Below are 18,625 nucleotides of genomic sequence, written 5' to 3' on the forward strand. Positions count from 1 at the left end.
TCTTTCCCCATCCAGAACTAAATGGTTGAACTACCTCACTAGCCTGCAGTCAATCTCTAATGAGCTCATATTGGCTACAGCTGTGTTAAAGCTACCCAGAGAGTTTGGGTGTTTTAAATTTTAGTCGCTGGCCTATTCCTAATAGGCCACTCCTACTGCACCTTATGTTATATTCCCTGCAGTACTGTAACCCATGGAGGACCTACAGTACTTCTGCTGCTACCTGGTTTCTCAGGTCATACGTGGGACCCAGATATAGAGCAACCCCCGTGATGGAATAATGCAGGAGTGTCCAACTCAAGTACTTGTGGGCCGGCGTCCTGCAACTTCTACATTTTTCCCTGGTCCAAAAACACCTCAATCAAATGGCTTCATTACCTCTTTAGCATGTAGTCAAAGGCTAAATCAAAGCATGAATTTAGAATGACACTTCAACTACGACAGGAAGTGGATCCAAAGTCACCATAACAAGAGCCATCCAAACAGTGCTGGCAGTAAGGAGGAAGCCTGGAAGAGGAAATAGGATGCCTCCTAGCGCCAAATAATTGAGCATAGAGACCTCCTAGTGTTCTAAGCTACCACTGAGACCTTCATGGTTGCCCACAATCCTTTGCTTGACAGGACGTATAGATCCAGCCTTCCTCACATTTTAACAGAAATATATTATTTTGTGACATTAACTGTGTTTGAGCTATGCGATGATATGCATCTTAATATGTTTTGGGTTTCTTAGCAGACAGTTTCAGCTGTAATGATGTCTGTAAGGCTAAAGGCTGTCTAGATTCTGCACAGTAGTCTTAAGCTCCCTCCTTTAAGGGATAGGGTTCTTTCCATTGAGCCCACGAAATGTAATGGGATGTACAGGAGGTAAGAGCTGCAATCTTAGGTATTTGGATCGAGCCAAATTTAGCCAAGTCCTGTTAATGACCTGAATATTTGACTCAGGTGTGTTAAAGCAGAGACACACGTAAAAGATGCAGGACATTGGCCCTAGAGGACTGGAGTTTGACTATTCTGGAATAATAGACCTTTACACCCTGACAATGGAAGTTTTGCGCATGCTTAAAGCATTGGAAAACTCATACGCTTAATCTTGGTTAATGGGAGCACACTGAGCTCTATATGCAACAAAAACAGTACAAATTGTGGCTGACTTTGAATGTCAAAATTTCTGTCTGTTTATTGAATCAAATCTTTGAAATACACATTTATCTACGCTGGTTTTTAACTGGGAACATTAAGGCTGGTTTATGCTCTGAAACCAGGTTGTCTGCGTGTGTGTCGCAGTTAACGCAGATATGGCCCCGCCCCTTCCGCAGACACTCTCGTGCACCTCACCAAGATTGTAGGTGACCGCAGACAGTCTCACAGACAGGAGGCTTCTGATAGGTCAAATCTATATCCGCTCTACACTAGCGTATTTCCTATTTTGTACCTTACCGGCTTGTTTTGTTTGTATGAACGCCATTGTGGAAAACAACTTCTGAAGTTGGACCAGCTAGAAGAGCGAGTTTTTCCACTTCCTCACCAATTTATCACCGCCGTATATAGACCCACAGCTAGTTAATCATTGTCCCCGTTGTGTTGTGGCGTGGAATAACATAGCGCAGACCACGCTTCCAAATTGGGCATAAATCCAAAATATTTGTATCATACCTGCGACAAGTTCACTGCAACACACTGCTGCGGGAGTATAACCAGCCTTTTAGTAGCCCAGTTTTCAAACTGCCTCCATCTTCATCTACTGCCTATATTTTTTTATTTTAGTGTTTTTATTGTTTTACTGTTTACGGCTTTTTTAATTTTTAGTCTTATCTTTAGTCTACTTTTAAGTATTTTGTGTTGTAAAATGCTTTATAGATGAAAGTTTGATTGACTGAAGTGTGTATATAAAGGAAATGTTGGTAATGGTTTAGAAATATAGTTAAAGAACTAAAATGTAAAGTAGCTAAATTGATTTAATCAATTTTGATATTAAACTAATTTCTTGCATGTTGTTTTTAAAAATTTTTGCATGTTTAAAACACACAAAATGCTTTGATTACCCAATAAAACTACCAATGTAACTAAATGACCTGCAGCAAACTCAGTATGCCCATTTTGATTTATGTACCCTGAGGCTGCATGAGATGTCAGCCATTTTCTAGTAACAAAACCCCCTGTACAGAGCCATCTAGGTCAGATTCAGTCTGCCCCTCGCTGTACAGCAGAACACAGCAGGACATTTTCCTTCATGTGAGCTTCCAAGTCCAGCTCACTGTTGGTGTAAATATGTCTGTGTGTGTGTGTGAGCCAGAGAGGTGTTAATGCCAGAGAGGCCTGAACTATAAATCAAGCAGATAGTAGTTTCCTCAGATTACTGTAGAGAAAACTGCTATCTGACCAGCAGGACACTGAAAAGTACTGAAGAGAAAAAGATCTGAATCACTTTATTGGCCGTTAAATCTCAGCAGCTGTGGAAGTCAAGGAAGGACACATCAGGAGGGAAACTGCGATCAGATTAATGCGACTAACGGTGATGTAGACTGATTTTACAGCACAGCAAAGTGCCCATGATTTCACTTGATCTTTGCTGTTACTGAATGTTTTTAGATATGGAAATTGAAACTTGCAGCAAAGTAGAGACCTAAGATGGAAAAAGTATTGTCCACTTAATTATTTAACCTAAATCTCCATTATTCAGACTGTTAAATGACAGGATATATATTTTATATAGTGACCAGCAGCGGGGTTTAAGCTTGGCTAGTCAAACTGATCATATTTAACTAGGAAGTTTAATGTATGATACAGTTGACCATTGTAAAGGCCACAGCATTTTTAAAAATACATTTAACAACCAGATGTGTAGCAGAAACAATGTTAAAATGCAAAACGTCAACTTAGCTGCATTAAATCTAATTTATTGTTGCTATGGGTGATTAGTAGTGCTTTAGTTCTTTAGAAGTAAATATTTTGTGATTAAAATAAACTAAAATATGTGTATCAAAACTATGACTAATGAGGTACAATATTGGCATGAAGTCAACACAGTGGCTCAGCTGTCAGCACCGCTGTCCTTTGCTGTCTGCATGTTCTGCCTAAGCATCTGTGGACTTTCTCCTTGCTCTTAGGTTTCCTCAGTCATCCTGGAAGCCAGTGTGCCCTGTATATGTGAGATTCCGAATTATCTTTCAGTCCTCTGTGTTGGCCCTGTGATAAACTGAGAGTAGATTTAGAATAAAACGTTAAGCCGAGATTATACCTGCTATTCATACACCTAAAGGATTTAGATTTCTAAAAATTCTTATTTACCAGAGAGGGTTTTTTTTAGGAAGTAATATCCTCTAGAGGAATATTTGTTTTGTCTTTTTGTCCTATTTTCTTCATAGAAAATTAATGATTGAGAAAAGGAAAAAGTTTAGAGTGGATTCTGTGTGCTTCTTTCTTCAATGATCTAAGGAGACAGCTATTTCTAACTAATCTATATGGGCCTTTTAGCAATTCTTCTCTCAGAAACGCACCCAGAAAAGACAAAAAAACAATGCTAGCCGAATACATTTTATTTATTAGTCATTAAATTGTGACTATAAAGAAGGAGATGGACATTAAAGCTTTGTTTGGTTCTATTTTATATTAGATAAGCAAAATATATTTTGAAATAAAACATAAACCATTTTCTTGAGCAAAAGTTAGAAAATCATCTTGGCCCATCATTTAGTGTTCCTACTCTTTCGGGTGTTTGTTGTATTGTTTAGGTATATTTTTAGCTTCTTGAAGGGTTTTTATCCTTAACTTCCTTATTGAAAAGCAGAATGCTGCTCAGAGGGGTTTGAATTTTGAGGTTAATCCAACCCATAAAACAAATCTTTGGTTTTCTGGTGCAAATAATATATATCATGTCACCACACATCACAAGCTGATAATCTTTGACTATGTTGAGGAGTTTATATTTCCTAGCTAAACAGTCCCTTGTAGATTTACCTGCTTTAATTTCTTCCTGTTTTTTTTACAGGTCATCTTTTAATCAAGTGTCCTATGATTCATGGTAGAAGTCATGGTGCATATCTAATGATGAGTTGGCTGATTTATAATTCCCAAACCATGACACTTCTAAATGTGTGCTATGCAGATGATATGAGCTTATTTATCTTGAATGCTGTGTTTGGATTGTCAAAAACATCGTCCTCTTGTGTGGTGTCTGAACAAATTAGTTTGAGATTGATTTTTCTGACGAGCTTTATTATAGCAATTCTGATCTTTGTCTTAATTTTTCTGGCAAAATTAGGTCAGCCCTCTGTGGTTTTAGAGCAAAGGCTTCCTCTTTTGTAAAATTCTACGTTTTATGGGAACTTCTTTTAACAGTTTGCTCTTAGTGAGAACAGCCCTTGAAACATAGACCCCTACATGTTGGCAGCTATTTTGAATTTCTCCTATTGCAAACTATTTCCTTTACCAGACTTTTTAAAATCCATTACTAGACCCATGAACTGTAACAATCTTCTGTCAGAATGCCTCAAGCCACTATTCTGCTCTCACCTTGGTGTTTGCTCTCTTTTCCTGGGGCAGGAGCTCACAAAACACATCCAAGGTTTAAACAGCGCAAAGCTCATTCAAAATGCTGAATAACAATTCACTTGATGTCATAATACTACTTGAGAATTTATCTTTTGAACTAGGAAGACGTTTTGGCTTTTGTCAGTCTCAGGCGAGATCGTGAAAGATATGCAGTCCAAGAAACCATCAGTGTTTTGCCTTGACTTCCCACATTATGAATTTCCTGGAGAGACTCCTGTTTCCTGCTTTCCTGTCTGTTTCACTAAGTAAACAAGCAACTATCACAACCCTCTGCATTTTGTTTATTACCAAGTCGAAGAAACCATCATACACCTGCTTCAAAAAAATCCACTGTCATTTGGATAAAGCGGGAATCACAGTGTGGAACGTGGTCTTAGAATTTTCCAGTGCATACAGTATAACCAGAGACGGGTAGTAACTGGTTACATTTACGCAATACTTTTAATTAAATTTAAATCAGTTTATTTATATAGGCGCCTAATTATAACACATGTCATTTGAACATACTTTACAGACACGTTTAATCCGATCATCCAGATTGGTTAAAAATCTTCTAGCAGCCGATTGCATCAAGTCTTTGACTTTGCAGGATACGCTTCTGTTCGATGAGCACATGGCGACAGAAGACATTTGCTTGCATTGTATCATCGACTCTACAGCATTCATTAACCCCTTTTAGGACTGTTTGTACTTTGGAGTCCTTTGTACTTGTACTTTACATAAGAAATATCCATTTAAGAATACTCAACATGAGCCAAGATCAAGTGAAAATACAATAAACTGTAGATGATGTTTCTGGAAGTTCTTTATCTTTTTGTAATATAACTAAACGCTTAACATTCTGTACATATTGATTTTTTTTAAAGTTTACATTAAATAATTGATTGGGAAAAGTGGTTCTTTTGTCCAAATTTGTTGTTTTGTAATCATTTGATTTTTCTTGGGATGTATAAGTGATGATGAAGAAGCTGTGTACAAAGGGCTGAGAAAGTTGTCGGAGTGTATGGTGTGAAAACAATGGAAAAAAAACACAGATTTTATATTTCTTGCAAAACAGAAGTTTCCAAGCGTTATTTCTATCATGGGAGAAGAAGTTGAGGTTATGGGGGAGTATAAATACCTTATTATTCACCTAAATAACAGACTGGATGGGAGACAGAAAGGTGAAGCTGTCTTCAGAAGGGACAGAGCAGACTGTTCTTCTTTAGGAGGCCTAGGGTCTTCAGGGTTTGCAGCAAAAATACCCAAAATGTATAAGGAAAAATGCACACGATAGTCTATGGTATCCTAAATTCCTCATGACTTTACTTTTTTCTTTCAAATAAATCTCCACTTTTTGACTGATTTGATGCTTTGAACTAGCTTGGTTAACTTGCAGCCAGATGTCTTGATGATATTCTGATAGTACTTCTTGCCCACCAGCTAGCTCTATATTTGTCTGACTCCTTGCCACATCCACCATTTGGTATAACATGCTTGGCTCTAGATTCATAAGAGCTATTTGGAGGTTCTCTGAAAGAACAAAGCAGTTGTTAACAGATCTTCTGGCCAAACACCAGTGACTTCAAAAAAGGCACACTGGCTCTTTGCTTCTTTGCTGGCTGGTTTTCATGCAGCCTGTTCCCAAGTGAAGACATGTTAGATGTATAGGTTTGTATTTATAGCAGCTTCTTAGAACAGAGACTTACTGTAAAGGAGAAGGGTCACAGTGTGTGCTCTTCTCTGTGTACATGTGGTTTGTAACCAGATCGCAGAGGACAGAAGGACAGAATTAAGACGACTCTGTCACCATGCTATTCATCACACTCGCACCCAATGAAAATTAGCTTCACTTTCTGGAAATAATACACAGACTGGGGTAATAGTGAGGAGTAAATGTGTTAAAAGGAGTAAAAATGTATTTTAGTGCTTAAATCTTTACTTTAAAGCAGACAATTCAATCTAGCTTTGAGGAATGTGGTGTCTATGGTTGTCTGACAGCAAGGAAACTGCTGGTGGTATGAAGTTTTAAAGGCTTAAGGGTATTAAAGAAAGTAGAAATAGTACTTGGGGGTCCTTGAAAAGGTTTAAGTTGTCACTGATAAATGTTGAAGGGTTCTTAGAACCGTTTGGCCTGCCATTCATTCTGACTGTGTAAATACTTCAACTAAATTAAAAACTGAAAACTAATATGGGGCTGAGAGTTGGAAAAAAATATTTTTTTAAAGCTTAATGATGACCAAGAAAATATGGCAGAATAAAAGGTTCATGGAAATGTGGGCAGTAATGAGTTTATAGCCTAAATATTCATAATATTTAAACTTAATATTTAAACATAATTTTACTCATCACACTAAAAGCTCAAGCTTATTGTAAAGTTTAACGTAAAAGATTCTCACACTTTTTTTTTTTTACATGTTTGTTGTCAGCTTTTTTAATACCCTTAATTAAAATCCAGTTTAACCAGTTCACTTTAAACATCACCTAATTAGTAAAGAGTCAGGGATAAAGTTGTAGAGAAGTTTAAAGTGAGATACTGATATGACGCAATATCCAAAGTTTGGGACCCATCTACCCATTATCTGCAAAAAGAAAACCTTAAGAGATGAGACATTCAAAGAGAGATCAACGTCTCAGGAGGAAAGTTCTGTCCACAAAACGACTATTAGTCCTGAACTAATCTAATCTTTATGACTCAGAGGCAAGAAGGACTTTATTAAAAAAGGTGAGGTCCCGTTTGCACTCTGCCACTATGCATGAAAAAGAAAGGTGTTGAAGAAAGTGCTCTGGTAATACTAATAATTAGCATTGTGACCTACTGTATAAGGAAAAGGCTGTGCATGTCATGAAGCATTCCATATTATCCTAAACGCAACATCACCATCAAAAAACATGGTAGCAGCAGAATCATGCTGAGGGGAACTTTTTTTTTTTACCTGGGACTAAGAGGATAGTAATAGTATTAATGCATTGGGAGAGACAAAAAAACAGTGACAGATGCCTCTTGTTGCCAAAATCCTTATTTTATTGATTAAAAAAAGGGACTTTGATATTTTTAGAGCAGAGCGTGTCAGACAAGGCAGCAAAGATTGAAGATCCAGGAGACTTTTTTTGTTACTGTGAAATCATGCAATACACGGCAAAAACATATTCCTCCATGTTGGAAGTGGTAGAGTAGTTAACTCTCCTGTAATTGAACACTCTTTACTGATTGGTTAAAAGCAACAGATTGAGAAACAAAAGTTGAACACTTCTCAACCCTCTTGCATGGCGATGCAAGCCTGTAGGTGCACGTCTACATGTGTGAGCTCAAGATATCACGCATAATTTCAACGGACGCTTTGCTGGAGGAGGGCAAGCAATTGTCGCCTCATTGCACAAGTTCCATGGGAAATTAATGGAGAAGGAACAACGTCGCTTTCTGTGTGTCGAACCCATTAGAGTTGATGGAAATCAAAACAGAATAACCATAGAAGACAATGTAGGTGGAAGTGCACTTCAAACCAGCCAATTACCTTATGGATATGGACAAAAGGTACAAGAGAATGCTTTAGATCAGGAGTTCCCAGCTCCAGTCCTCAAAGGCTGGTGTCTGTATATTTTAGATTTCTCCCTGCTTAAGCACACCTGGTTGCCATTGGTGATTACAATGCTTTTTCTGAACTTTAGTTATCTAATTCAGGTGTGTCGTAAAGGTATAGTGGAGTATTTACATTTTTTTTTTAAAAGACCCGTCCTTTCCACTTTAAAAAAAATGCACATGCACAACCCTGTACACGCTCCCGAGATGGAACGCCTATTAAACGCGTGTCAGAGCATGTACAAGCCCATTTCTCCTCGTGCACGCTCGTTTAAAAGTTGCTGTTTGCATCGCTCTTACAAGCTTAGTTTCCAAAAGAATGTTTGCAATTTTTCCACTATGGTGGTAAGTGAAAATGGGGACAAGAACGTAGGACGGCCTTACCTAAACATATCACCAGAATGATTGACAATTAGGAGGATCACTTATTTTGATGATCCACCTGAAAAAAGAGCATCCTCCACTATACCTTTAAGAGAAGAACACTTCTGAAATCATTAGCAGGACCTAAGATTTGACCTTTTTTTAAAGTTTATAGATGTGCAAAGTTGAGAAAAAGATGTTTAAGATCTTGTTTCTAGTTTATTTCGATAAACTTTTAAAGATTTGTTTAAAAAAAAAAAATCTTTAACTACACAACGGACTTCTCTTTGTGGAGAAGTAGCGAGTTTTAACACTTGAAATCTAACAGTTTTTTTTCAGGAAGCTTAAAAATATATGTTTGTGTGTGGGATATATTAACATCTTTTTCAGATGTTAATGCATTTACCTTTAGATAATGGTAAACAATTACCAATGGTAACAATTACATTTAGATAATGATTTGGATAGAAAAACGCAAGAACTTTATGATGGGTGTTTGTTTTGTTTGTTTTTTAGCATTTTTAGACATCCTCAGGTTGAATCAATTTTTACCTTACTGCATTCTTTTTAAAAAACATTATGAATGAGTAAGCTTAACCATAAATAAGCAACATCCTATTTGGATATTTACAAAGTTCTATAAAGATATTAGTTTTTTGGCAGTCTAGCAAAGGTGGCACAAAACATTATCTATAAAAATAGAAGCTAATCTGCTTTTACCACCATGAATAATCTCAGCTCATAGCAGCTGATCCACCCAACCAGCTGAGTGAAGTGAGTGACAGGCTGCATGTGTTTGATTACAGCATTGTGTTGAGTCATGTTTTTCTGGAGCCGATAGTGATTCTCATAAAAACAGACACTGACCGCCTGATGTGCTGGGAGAAAATAGACTAAGAATGGAGCAGGTTTCTCAGATTTATTACAGATACATGCATCTTTAATATAAACACACATCTTAGAAGGAAAACATAAATAAAACACAACTAATTAACCCATTTAGCTTGATTATTATTGAACCTCATAGGCCACACCTAATACTGGATATTCCAGAAAGTCTGCAAAGCATTGAGTCTGTGGCTGCACATATTATTAGAATTGACCTTTCTTGTTTAAACAATTTAACTGATGGTATTATAGTATCTATTTTTTAAATACTAAAAAATATATACCATTTTTTTTGTATCTAAGGCATTTATAAAACTAGATCTAGTATCTAGGGCATTTATAAAACTAGATCTAGTTTTATAAATGCCCCAAAGGAACATTTTATGATTTTGAATGCACTTGATTTGCTTTTGACATGCGATTCAGAGTGTTTATCTCATCAGAAGAATATCAGTGCTTTTCAGGGTATAAGGACTTAGATTTTGTAATTTAAAAGATGCAATTAATAATTAACATTTCATTTATGCCATTAACGGTAATAAAATTGACTTAACTTTGTATGTTTTTTTAAGATAAAATAGCAGCTGTTAAGGTGAGATGTACTCATGGAAGAAATTCGGAGTCACAGATTTTATAATGGTGATGATTATTATTAGGATTATTATTCTTGCTTTATTAGTATTATAAATTGGGGTGTGGTTTTCTGCATTTTTCTTACATTTCAGTCATGTATTTCTTTTATAACATTATTTATTTTTGACCTGTTTTCATAAAGGATTGATATTTTGAAAGGTTACATAAGAAAACCATGAGCCATAATTTTAATAATGTTCGCATTTAACCCAGCTAAGATTACCTACATTTATTTTTTTGTAAGTTATTATTGGATTAAAATCTTTTTTTAAGGTGAAATATGTCATATTTCCCTCATACTTTTTTATAACTAAAACTTATAAATCATGTATTTATTAAAGGGTTATTATAAATGTAAAAATAGCAACAATATTTTTTCTTTCACCTTAATGTTTTAAGAGGATCGGATATGTTTACTTAAGTAGGAGAATTGTATCTAATAAATATAATATTTATTCCCTCCTTTCTCTCCCACTCAGTGTCAGGACTGATTCAGTTTTCCTCCGTGTTTCCACCCACGCCCCGTTGTTATGAAAGATTTCTCTGTAGAGCTTCTACAAGCTGTGAATATGGATCTGTACAGATAGAAGAAGCTTACTTATCTCTACTAGCTACTTTCTCCTCAACACACTATATGCTGCATATGTAACACCTACCTACATTACAAGGACGGCAGAAGGATTCGCACTTCTGCCGTCCTTGTAATCTGTTCTGTTATTATCCTCCATATTTCGCTTAAATAGACTTAGACAGATTTATTAAAATGAATAAAATAAAATTAATTAAAATAATTTAAAAAATCTGTCTACATAATAATAATAAATTGGCCATCTATTTTTTTTTTTTATTCTAGTCTCAATTACATGATAAATTTTGATTTGACACATTTGCTCTACATTCTGTCTAGAAAAACACAATTTAGAATTGGTAATATGGTCCTTTTTCATGTGAAAATACCAAATTAATTCCTGTAAATAGGACGTTTTTAAAGGACAATAATAATTCCTGCTTTATCAAACATTGAAAAACATATCAAATTATTTAAAAAAAAATAACGACATGTGTAAACACTTGTTTTTAAATAATTTCTTTCATTAATACAGTTTCTTGTTCTCGTTCCTTGCTTTTTGCTCCAGCTACACCTAACCCCCCCCATGTTCTGGTATATTCTTCTACCTTCTCCTCACTTAAGACATGTGTTGTACTGCTAAATCTCTCCTTTGAATTGTACTTTCTAAAGCTCCAAAAACAAGCTCCAGTGCCATGCCAATAAAAGGAGTTACAGGAGTAATCATCGAAATAATTCCTCTTTACCATACTGTACATGTGTGAGTATGAAGTAAGTTCTTTTTGCAGCTTTAAAATCCCTTTTAGCACTAACTTTAACAAAACATTACATTTTTTATGCCTCTGTTACTTATGACACAGAGGCTCAAGTACTGAGTAAATTGTTCTGTCCAAATTCTCCAACTTTTGTACGCTTGTAATCTGAGCAATCAAGCCCTTATGTACACTTTGACACACTTCATAGAGCGATGTAGTGTGAAACCTGAAGCAGGGCCCATTTCCAGACAGGTGTGATAATTACCAAATTAAGACCATCTGTGCAGGGAGAGTAAAGAAGAGGAAAAAAAGGCTACACAAGCAGAGCAGACCTGACAATACTTACCGAAACTAAAGTGAAACTTTAACACAAAGTTGACGGAGAATGTTGTTTTTTGGGGGGCTAATTTCATGAAAGTTTAAGGTATTTTATGGTATTTATTTGTACATTTGATCATCGTTTATAATTCTAACTTGACAATAAATGTATTCATTGGATATTGTTACACATCTTCACATTGTTCTTATTCATATTGATCTTCTGAACCAGTAAAATAAGAGATTATTAATTTATTTTCAGGAAGTGGGAGCGGTGCAGTGGGCGGGCCATTGCCTGGTCTAATTGGCGCCACCAGTCCCTCAGTGATGATGAAACAATTCCTGCCGTTTCCCATGGAGACACCGTCACCAGTCGGACTCTTTCCAAACTTTAACACGGTACATAAACGTGTATGTCTTAGCTGCGTGCTGTCTAGTCTGACTGAGATAAAAAAGCTGTCATCACGGCTCAGATAATCATCTGCAGCTGCTGTTCTCTATATCCTGTTTGTTTTGAGCAGATGGATCCAGTGCAGAAGGCTGTCATCAATCACACATTTGGTGTTACCATGGTACCCAAGAAGAAACAGGTCATCTCCTGTAGTGTTTGCCAACTGAGATTCAACTCTGATGTAAGTTTGTGTCACTGTTGTTATATGGAGGTATATGAGGGCCATAATTTAGAGAAGTCTCTGCCAATGGAACAAAGTTAAACATCTTGGGCTTGTTTCAAATTCTGTTTTTTGTTTTTTATGTTTTAAAACAAAGAAACGTTAAATCTGAACTATGGGGGATTCACAGTGTCAAAAAAAAGTCATTGATCACACACTGAAGAATGTGTTGGATTTATTGCAGAGTTGGGATTATCCAAAATACCTAATCTTGAAAACTACATTCATGAACTACATTCATGAATTATTGAATTATTGGTTTAAATTATGGAGTCATTCAAATTATTGACAGTTTTGTTTAATCTAAGTTGAAGGCAGGGAAGGTTTGTGTATAGCCCCATTAATAGGCAAGGCAAATTTGTATTTCTTTAAAAGTAGTGATAAAGATAATCATTAAGGGCTAATTTCATTAAGTAATCTTTGTGTTAAAATCTTCACCACTTGGCTTTACGTAATGAGTGCCTCAAAGACCAATATTATGATTTAAAATCTTTACTTTCACCAATAGTGAGTTAGTTCAATGGGTTAATTAAGGAATTGTGTGAAATGTTCCATTATTCTGGTGTCAGTCAGGACTGTGGCAGAATTTTCTAAATGAGCCTCGACTGCCTCATTGGTGTGTTTTAAAATTTTGTGTAATTTAGTCATCTGATCTAGTAAGAAATACTGTAAAAGCATACAGGAAAGTCTCTTTTTTTAAGTCTTAATGCATACCAAAATTGTCTTAGATAATTGGTGATAAACAGTTTTTTTCCCATTAAATATGAAAGAAATTATAAATTAGGTTTTGCAGGTTTTGACTGCAAAATGGAAGCCTTTAATATTTATCAAAGCTTTCTAGAGGTTTCAGTGACATAATCTAGGTAAAGAAATTGCAGAAAATCATAGTTTTTTTTTTCTGATTAGATTGCATTTTACTTTATGAAAAAAGTTTTTGATAAATTAGGAAAAAATAGATATTGCATGTTTCCTTTAGGGTTGCACACAGTGTAGCAGATATTTTGGACCTCCTATACAGAGCTTTTCTGGAGGCCTTATTTATCAAGCTTACAGATGCACAACACAGGGCCTGAAACTCATGTATGCCACATTCTAAATGTTGTGATTTGTCATAAACAAACCTGCCTTGGAAATGTTTAGGAGCTCACAGCAACTCTGACCCATCCATACAGATACAAACATTTTGGAGAGAGAGGGGGAAATTTGCGACACAGATGATGAAAACTGAAACCAGTTACCATCAGAAATTAAGCCCATCTGTGACATTATCTCATCATACAGGTACACAGAGGCTTCAGACAACACTGAGCCATATTTTCATCTGTTTTAGGGACATCAGAGTTTTCAGCCTGTAGTGTGTTTGCCTACTTTTATTTTGTATGCAACTTCAAATCCAGGCCTCCATTGGTTAATACACTTTATTTCCATTGATGGTTTTGTGTGGCGTTTGTCAGCATATCCAACTTTTTACAGAACAAAGTACTCGCTGAGAATAGTTCATTCACATCTAGGATGTGTTTTTGAGTGTTCTTTCTATTTTTTTGAGCAGTGTATTTATCTCACTTTCAGAATCGCACACAAACACCTTGGTTAAACTTCATTTTCTGGCTCTCTTGGCTACAGTTGCCATTGGTAACCATTTTCAAAAACCTTGATAAGCTGGCTCATTTAAATATAGAATGACATTCAAGTGTTTTACATGGACCATTTCTGCCCTTATGTGTGGAGGGCAGAGCATTATCAGCCTTGTATGCAGACATTAAAGTACAGCTGTGAGCTATAAATGAAAATTGCCTGGTTTTAGTAAGTATGCACAGTTTTATAAATGCATTATTTTTTCTTTCTTTTTTTTGTACAGATTCCAAACAATCCTTGATAAATGAAACCCGAGATTCTTTAGGTTTTGAGGCTGTAGCTGGGCAGCTTCCTCTGAAAATTGTTCTGGAGGTTTGGAGATTGGCTAGACTACTCCAGAATCTGTAGATCCTTCTTCCAGAACGTCTCCTTAGTTTCCTTTTCTGAGCATTTCTTGTCCTTGTCATTCTTGAAGACCCATCCACCCCCACCCATAACTCTATCTTTAATGTACTTACTGAGGGAAGGAGGTTGTTGGCTAAGATCTCCCAAACAATGGCCCCATTCACCCTTACCTGCAGTTGTGCTGTCAGATTTGTGGTAAAAAAAAAAAAACCCGGCAACTGATTTTTCCACCTTCATGTTTCCAGGTGGAATGCTGTTCTTGGGATTGTTTGACCATTGGATTTTAAATCAAAAAAGTCTATTCTTGTCTGATCACATGATCCATTCCTGCTTTTGATTATCCAGATCTTAATGGATCTCAGACAGGCCTGGAAAAGCAAGCCTGTGTCCGGACCTGACACTAAGGGAGATTGACACTCCTCTTGAACTTCTTCCATTTTCTTATAATTATGCCAGTTGTTGCCTTCTTATCAAGCAGCTTGCCTGTTTTCTTGTGATTTTTCTAGATGGATTCTGTTCCTGAGTTTTCAGACCCCCTGTGATAAAAATGAAAGACTTCTGCATGCTTTGCAAAATCAGCACCATAACAAATACTTGTTCTTGCTACTGACCCAAAAATGGATTATTGAGGAACTCTCCATTTCACAGCCAGAATACCAGAATAAAGTTGTCAAAATATGTTCACTTGAGGGTGCTAATTGGGCATTTTTTTTTTTAATAGGTGATGTATTTTACTTTCCAATGGATTCTTTTCCTTCAGAACAAGTTCCATTATACATCTCTAAACATATTGCTAATTCTGGTATTAACAGAAAAAACTTTTCTGAATGCAAACCAGTACTGTTAAATTGAATTCACCAGCTATATGGAGAAAAATGTTAATAAAAGAGAAAATATTTGTTGCAGAAGGAAACTTAAGTAGGATTAAATACATTCTGACCTTGCATGAAAAATTCTCATGCTCTTAACCAATTGAAGGTGATGATTAGAAATATGATGAAAGGTCTACATTTCTGTAGGGGGAACGCTTCTCCAGGCTCGTTAATTGTTGCTTGTTTGATAATCAGGTGTAAGCTACACTCCTCTGCGCTTTATTAACACGGCACTGTGTAAATGATGCTCAGCAGTCTGCTATTTATGTCTGCTGAGACCTTAATGAGCTGCCTCATTACTAACATGTCGATCAAACATGACTTCTCAGCGAGATGGTAGCATTATTCATGAGCGAACATGAATAGAGGTATTACTGGTGATTAAAAAGGAAATAAACAAGGAGCATTAACTCATTCTAACAAGCTAAGTAAGGGCTGAGTAATAGGGATGCCAAAAAGTCACAAGAGTAGAGTCATAGTGAGCTGATTCACTTGGAAAAACTCTGCGAAAAAGAGAACAATTTGTTCAGTGGTTCCCTTATCTTTTCAAATCCAGTGATCTACATTTTGGTGGATAATTAGAAAGGATGTGAGGAATCATTTTCAGAATTTAAATTAATTTATGAAAATCCCAACATTTCCCAATCTTTGAACTTGTCACACAACACTAATCAGTCTGTCATTTTAAAAATGCAGAGTACAGTACAACTGCAAATCTACTGAGACATGGCTGTCATCTGATTGGCTATCCAAAGAGTAGGCTGTTTATTTATTAGAGGAGCAGCCAAGAGTTTCTGACAAGCATTGTAAGAAACAAAGAAAACATGTGGGGGGGCGTGCCCTGTGCCCTGGGCTTATGTGGCTATAAGTAAACATTTTTGGCAATAAAATGACATGCGTGACAGACAATCAAAATACTTTATCTTGTTTTACTTGTTTTTTTTTTCTTTGATATTACAGTCTTACGTTTTTTCTTATTGAACACTAAATGTAAACCATTCCTCCTTATGCAGCTTTTAGTAATATAACAGCTCTAAGATGCAGTAGGCTTCTTCAGGATCTCGTCTTCTGAGTTGGTATTAAATATACACCCCAAACTAGATTTCCAGGCTCCTTGTTTGATGTTTGCCACTCTGATTGAACCGCTCACTGTTTAATAGATTTTCTTTCCGCTTCATCAGTCCGGATGTGTGCTCAAGCAAACACACTCCAATATTAATCAGTCCACTGTTTAAGTTTTTTTTTTTTTTTGGTCTAAGCCTCCAAGCACAACCTGAGGCGCAGCTTTATGCTTCCAGGAGTAGTGCCTAATTTTGTAGGTGTAAAATAATGGTGATAATGCTGTGAGAGCTGTGGGCTGGCAAACCTTACTGAGTGGTACGCCTGAACTCCTCCAGCTGCTGCAAGGCCTGCTCTCCTAATGTGCTTCTCATGCTATACCTGCAATGCTGATTCAGACTGAAGTCCTCATTGGTTAGTAAAAGAAGCTTAAATTTAGGGATGCGTTGTGTTTTCTCGGGTGCATGGGAGACCGTTGGTGAAAACTATTATTGAAATATGAAGGTGGTCTTTGAATTTCTTAGACCTATTGCAAATGGGTTAGGTTTGTTTACCCCTCAGTTATATTATAACCTGCTCTGTAGGGAGACTTGATACTTTTTTGAGTAAGCTTACACATTTACACACTAAATGAACACGGGACACTAAAAGAATTAATAACCCTTCCACTATCTGTGTTTGGGTGCCCTCTAGTGTCTTAAGGAATGCAACACCCTGGGGTTAGGCGTAACCTACAGAAAGGGGGGGGGGGGGCAAATGAGATCAAAACTTAGATATTTTGGTCATATAGCATATTTTGTGTATTTCTTTACATCTCAAGATGTATTTCATCTTGAGATGGAAAAGTAGGATGAGATCCAGGTGGCAGCACGAAAAGTCCAGAAGAATGATTTATGTTGCTATCGAAACACCTTATCAGACATCATGCATCCTCCATTACCCACACATTACAAAAGGACAAACAGTGGCTCAAACGTCAGCTCCTATGTTAAGGAATCATGTCCGTTGAAGAGGTGAGGGAAAATGTCTGACAGATGTAATTTGACTTAAAAAATTAGCACCCTCCCTGCTAAGGCTGTGCAATTATGCCAAAATCAAATATTAATAGTAATTTTTAGATTTTGTTCTGCACTGACTATAAATATGCAACAAATACATTCTATACAAGTGTGCATGTTTGGAGAGGAGGCCTAATTAAAATTAGAAATGTAACTTTTTTCCTAAGTTTTTAATCCAGCTTGTTGAGATGAATTTCATTCTTATTGGACACATTTGTGATTGTTTTCATGGCCTTCAATGCTCTCTTATCCAGAGTGACTGTTTTCTGAACTAGTGCTTTCTTCTAACTCTCATGAATGGATCTCAGCACTAGCTGTAATTTTCTCTTCCCCTTTGTGCAGCAGTAAACCCACTTCAAGTGTATTACCTCCATCTAAAAGGCTGGAGTGAAAAGCAATGCGTGTCTTTCTCTGGTAAATTTATAGTGACATTTACAAAAAATTGAGTGCCTCTGTAATTTGGAAATGGCACTGCTTGAATCCAGATTCTTTTGCAAATGCTATTATTGTCTAGCCCTTTTATCTTGGGATTTGAAAGCCTTTTTTGTTTATTTTTGGAAACCCCCAAATGCTATTTAAAAGACCACAAAAGTAGTACAATAAAAAAGTCTTTCTATTCAAATTATCTTCAGTCTGTAAAGGTTTGCCTCCACAGCAGTAGATTTTAAAGCACAAACCTCTTTCACTCTGCTGAAACTATTTAAGTACATCTGCGGTTAGCTTTCTGACAACTTGCTGCTTGGCTTAAAAAATAATAATTTCAAGCTAAGATGAGCTGAATTTTTTTTCCCCCCTGCTGCAAAAGCCTAAGAAATCTATAAAAGTATTTTTTTTCTTTAAATTCTTGCTTTTCTTATTGAATTGAGCAGTAAATGCATCACTTTACCAATGGCATAAGACGATTTACATTTAAAATAAGAAAAAAACAACTGCAGTCTATCTTTAAGGGGAAATATACTCGTACCACTATTAGATTATCTTATTTACCAACTCATGTTAAGGTTAAAAACTCCTATTTTAAGAATTTCTTTACTCATATTGCCGCTGTAGTCAGACACTTTCTCCTGCATTTGGCTGATACAACATATAAATTATGGTTAAAAACCATTCAGTGAACAATTACTTATCATGATGTGCAGACATCAGTAATTGTTTCTACTGACAGAATTCAAACGAGAATAAAACAATCTGTGACAAACCAGCATTTCTCCTAACCTGAGTCCACCAGATGGATTTGCTCAGCGTATCCATCTGGAAACCTTCCGTTGAAGTTGGGAAGGGGCGAAAATACTGGTTAGCTGATTGGCCTATGTTGGTGATAGACGGGCCAAATAAACCAATCAGATC

At 36.4% G+C, this 18,625-nt stretch overlaps 1 protein-coding gene across 1 annotated transcript in view; it reads left to right on the forward strand.

Annotated features, from left to right (window-relative positions):
• Nucleotides 1-856: 856 nt before the first annotated feature.
• Nucleotides 857-18,625, forward strand: part of znf385b (zinc finger protein 385B) — a 24,986-nt gene continuing 7,217 nt past the window's right edge. The window contains exons 1-4 of the mRNA XM_015404353.1: nt 857-867; nt 2,454-2,515; nt 11,901-12,037; nt 12,160-12,270. Of these exons, the coding sequence (XP_015259839.1) occupies nt 857-867; nt 2,454-2,515; nt 11,901-12,037; nt 12,160-12,270 (321 nt within the window). The remainder of the gene's footprint in view (nt 868-2,453; nt 2,516-11,900; nt 12,038-12,159; nt 12,271-18,625) is intronic.

The sequence above is a fragment of the Cyprinodon variegatus genome, unplaced genomic scaffold (assembly GCF_000732505.1).
Source record: "Cyprinodon variegatus isolate N-32 unplaced genomic scaffold, C_variegatus-1.0 Scaffold1707, whole genome shotgun sequence".
In the NCBI taxonomy this organism is placed as follows: Eukaryota; Metazoa; Chordata; class Actinopteri; order Cyprinodontiformes; family Cyprinodontidae; genus Cyprinodon; species Cyprinodon variegatus.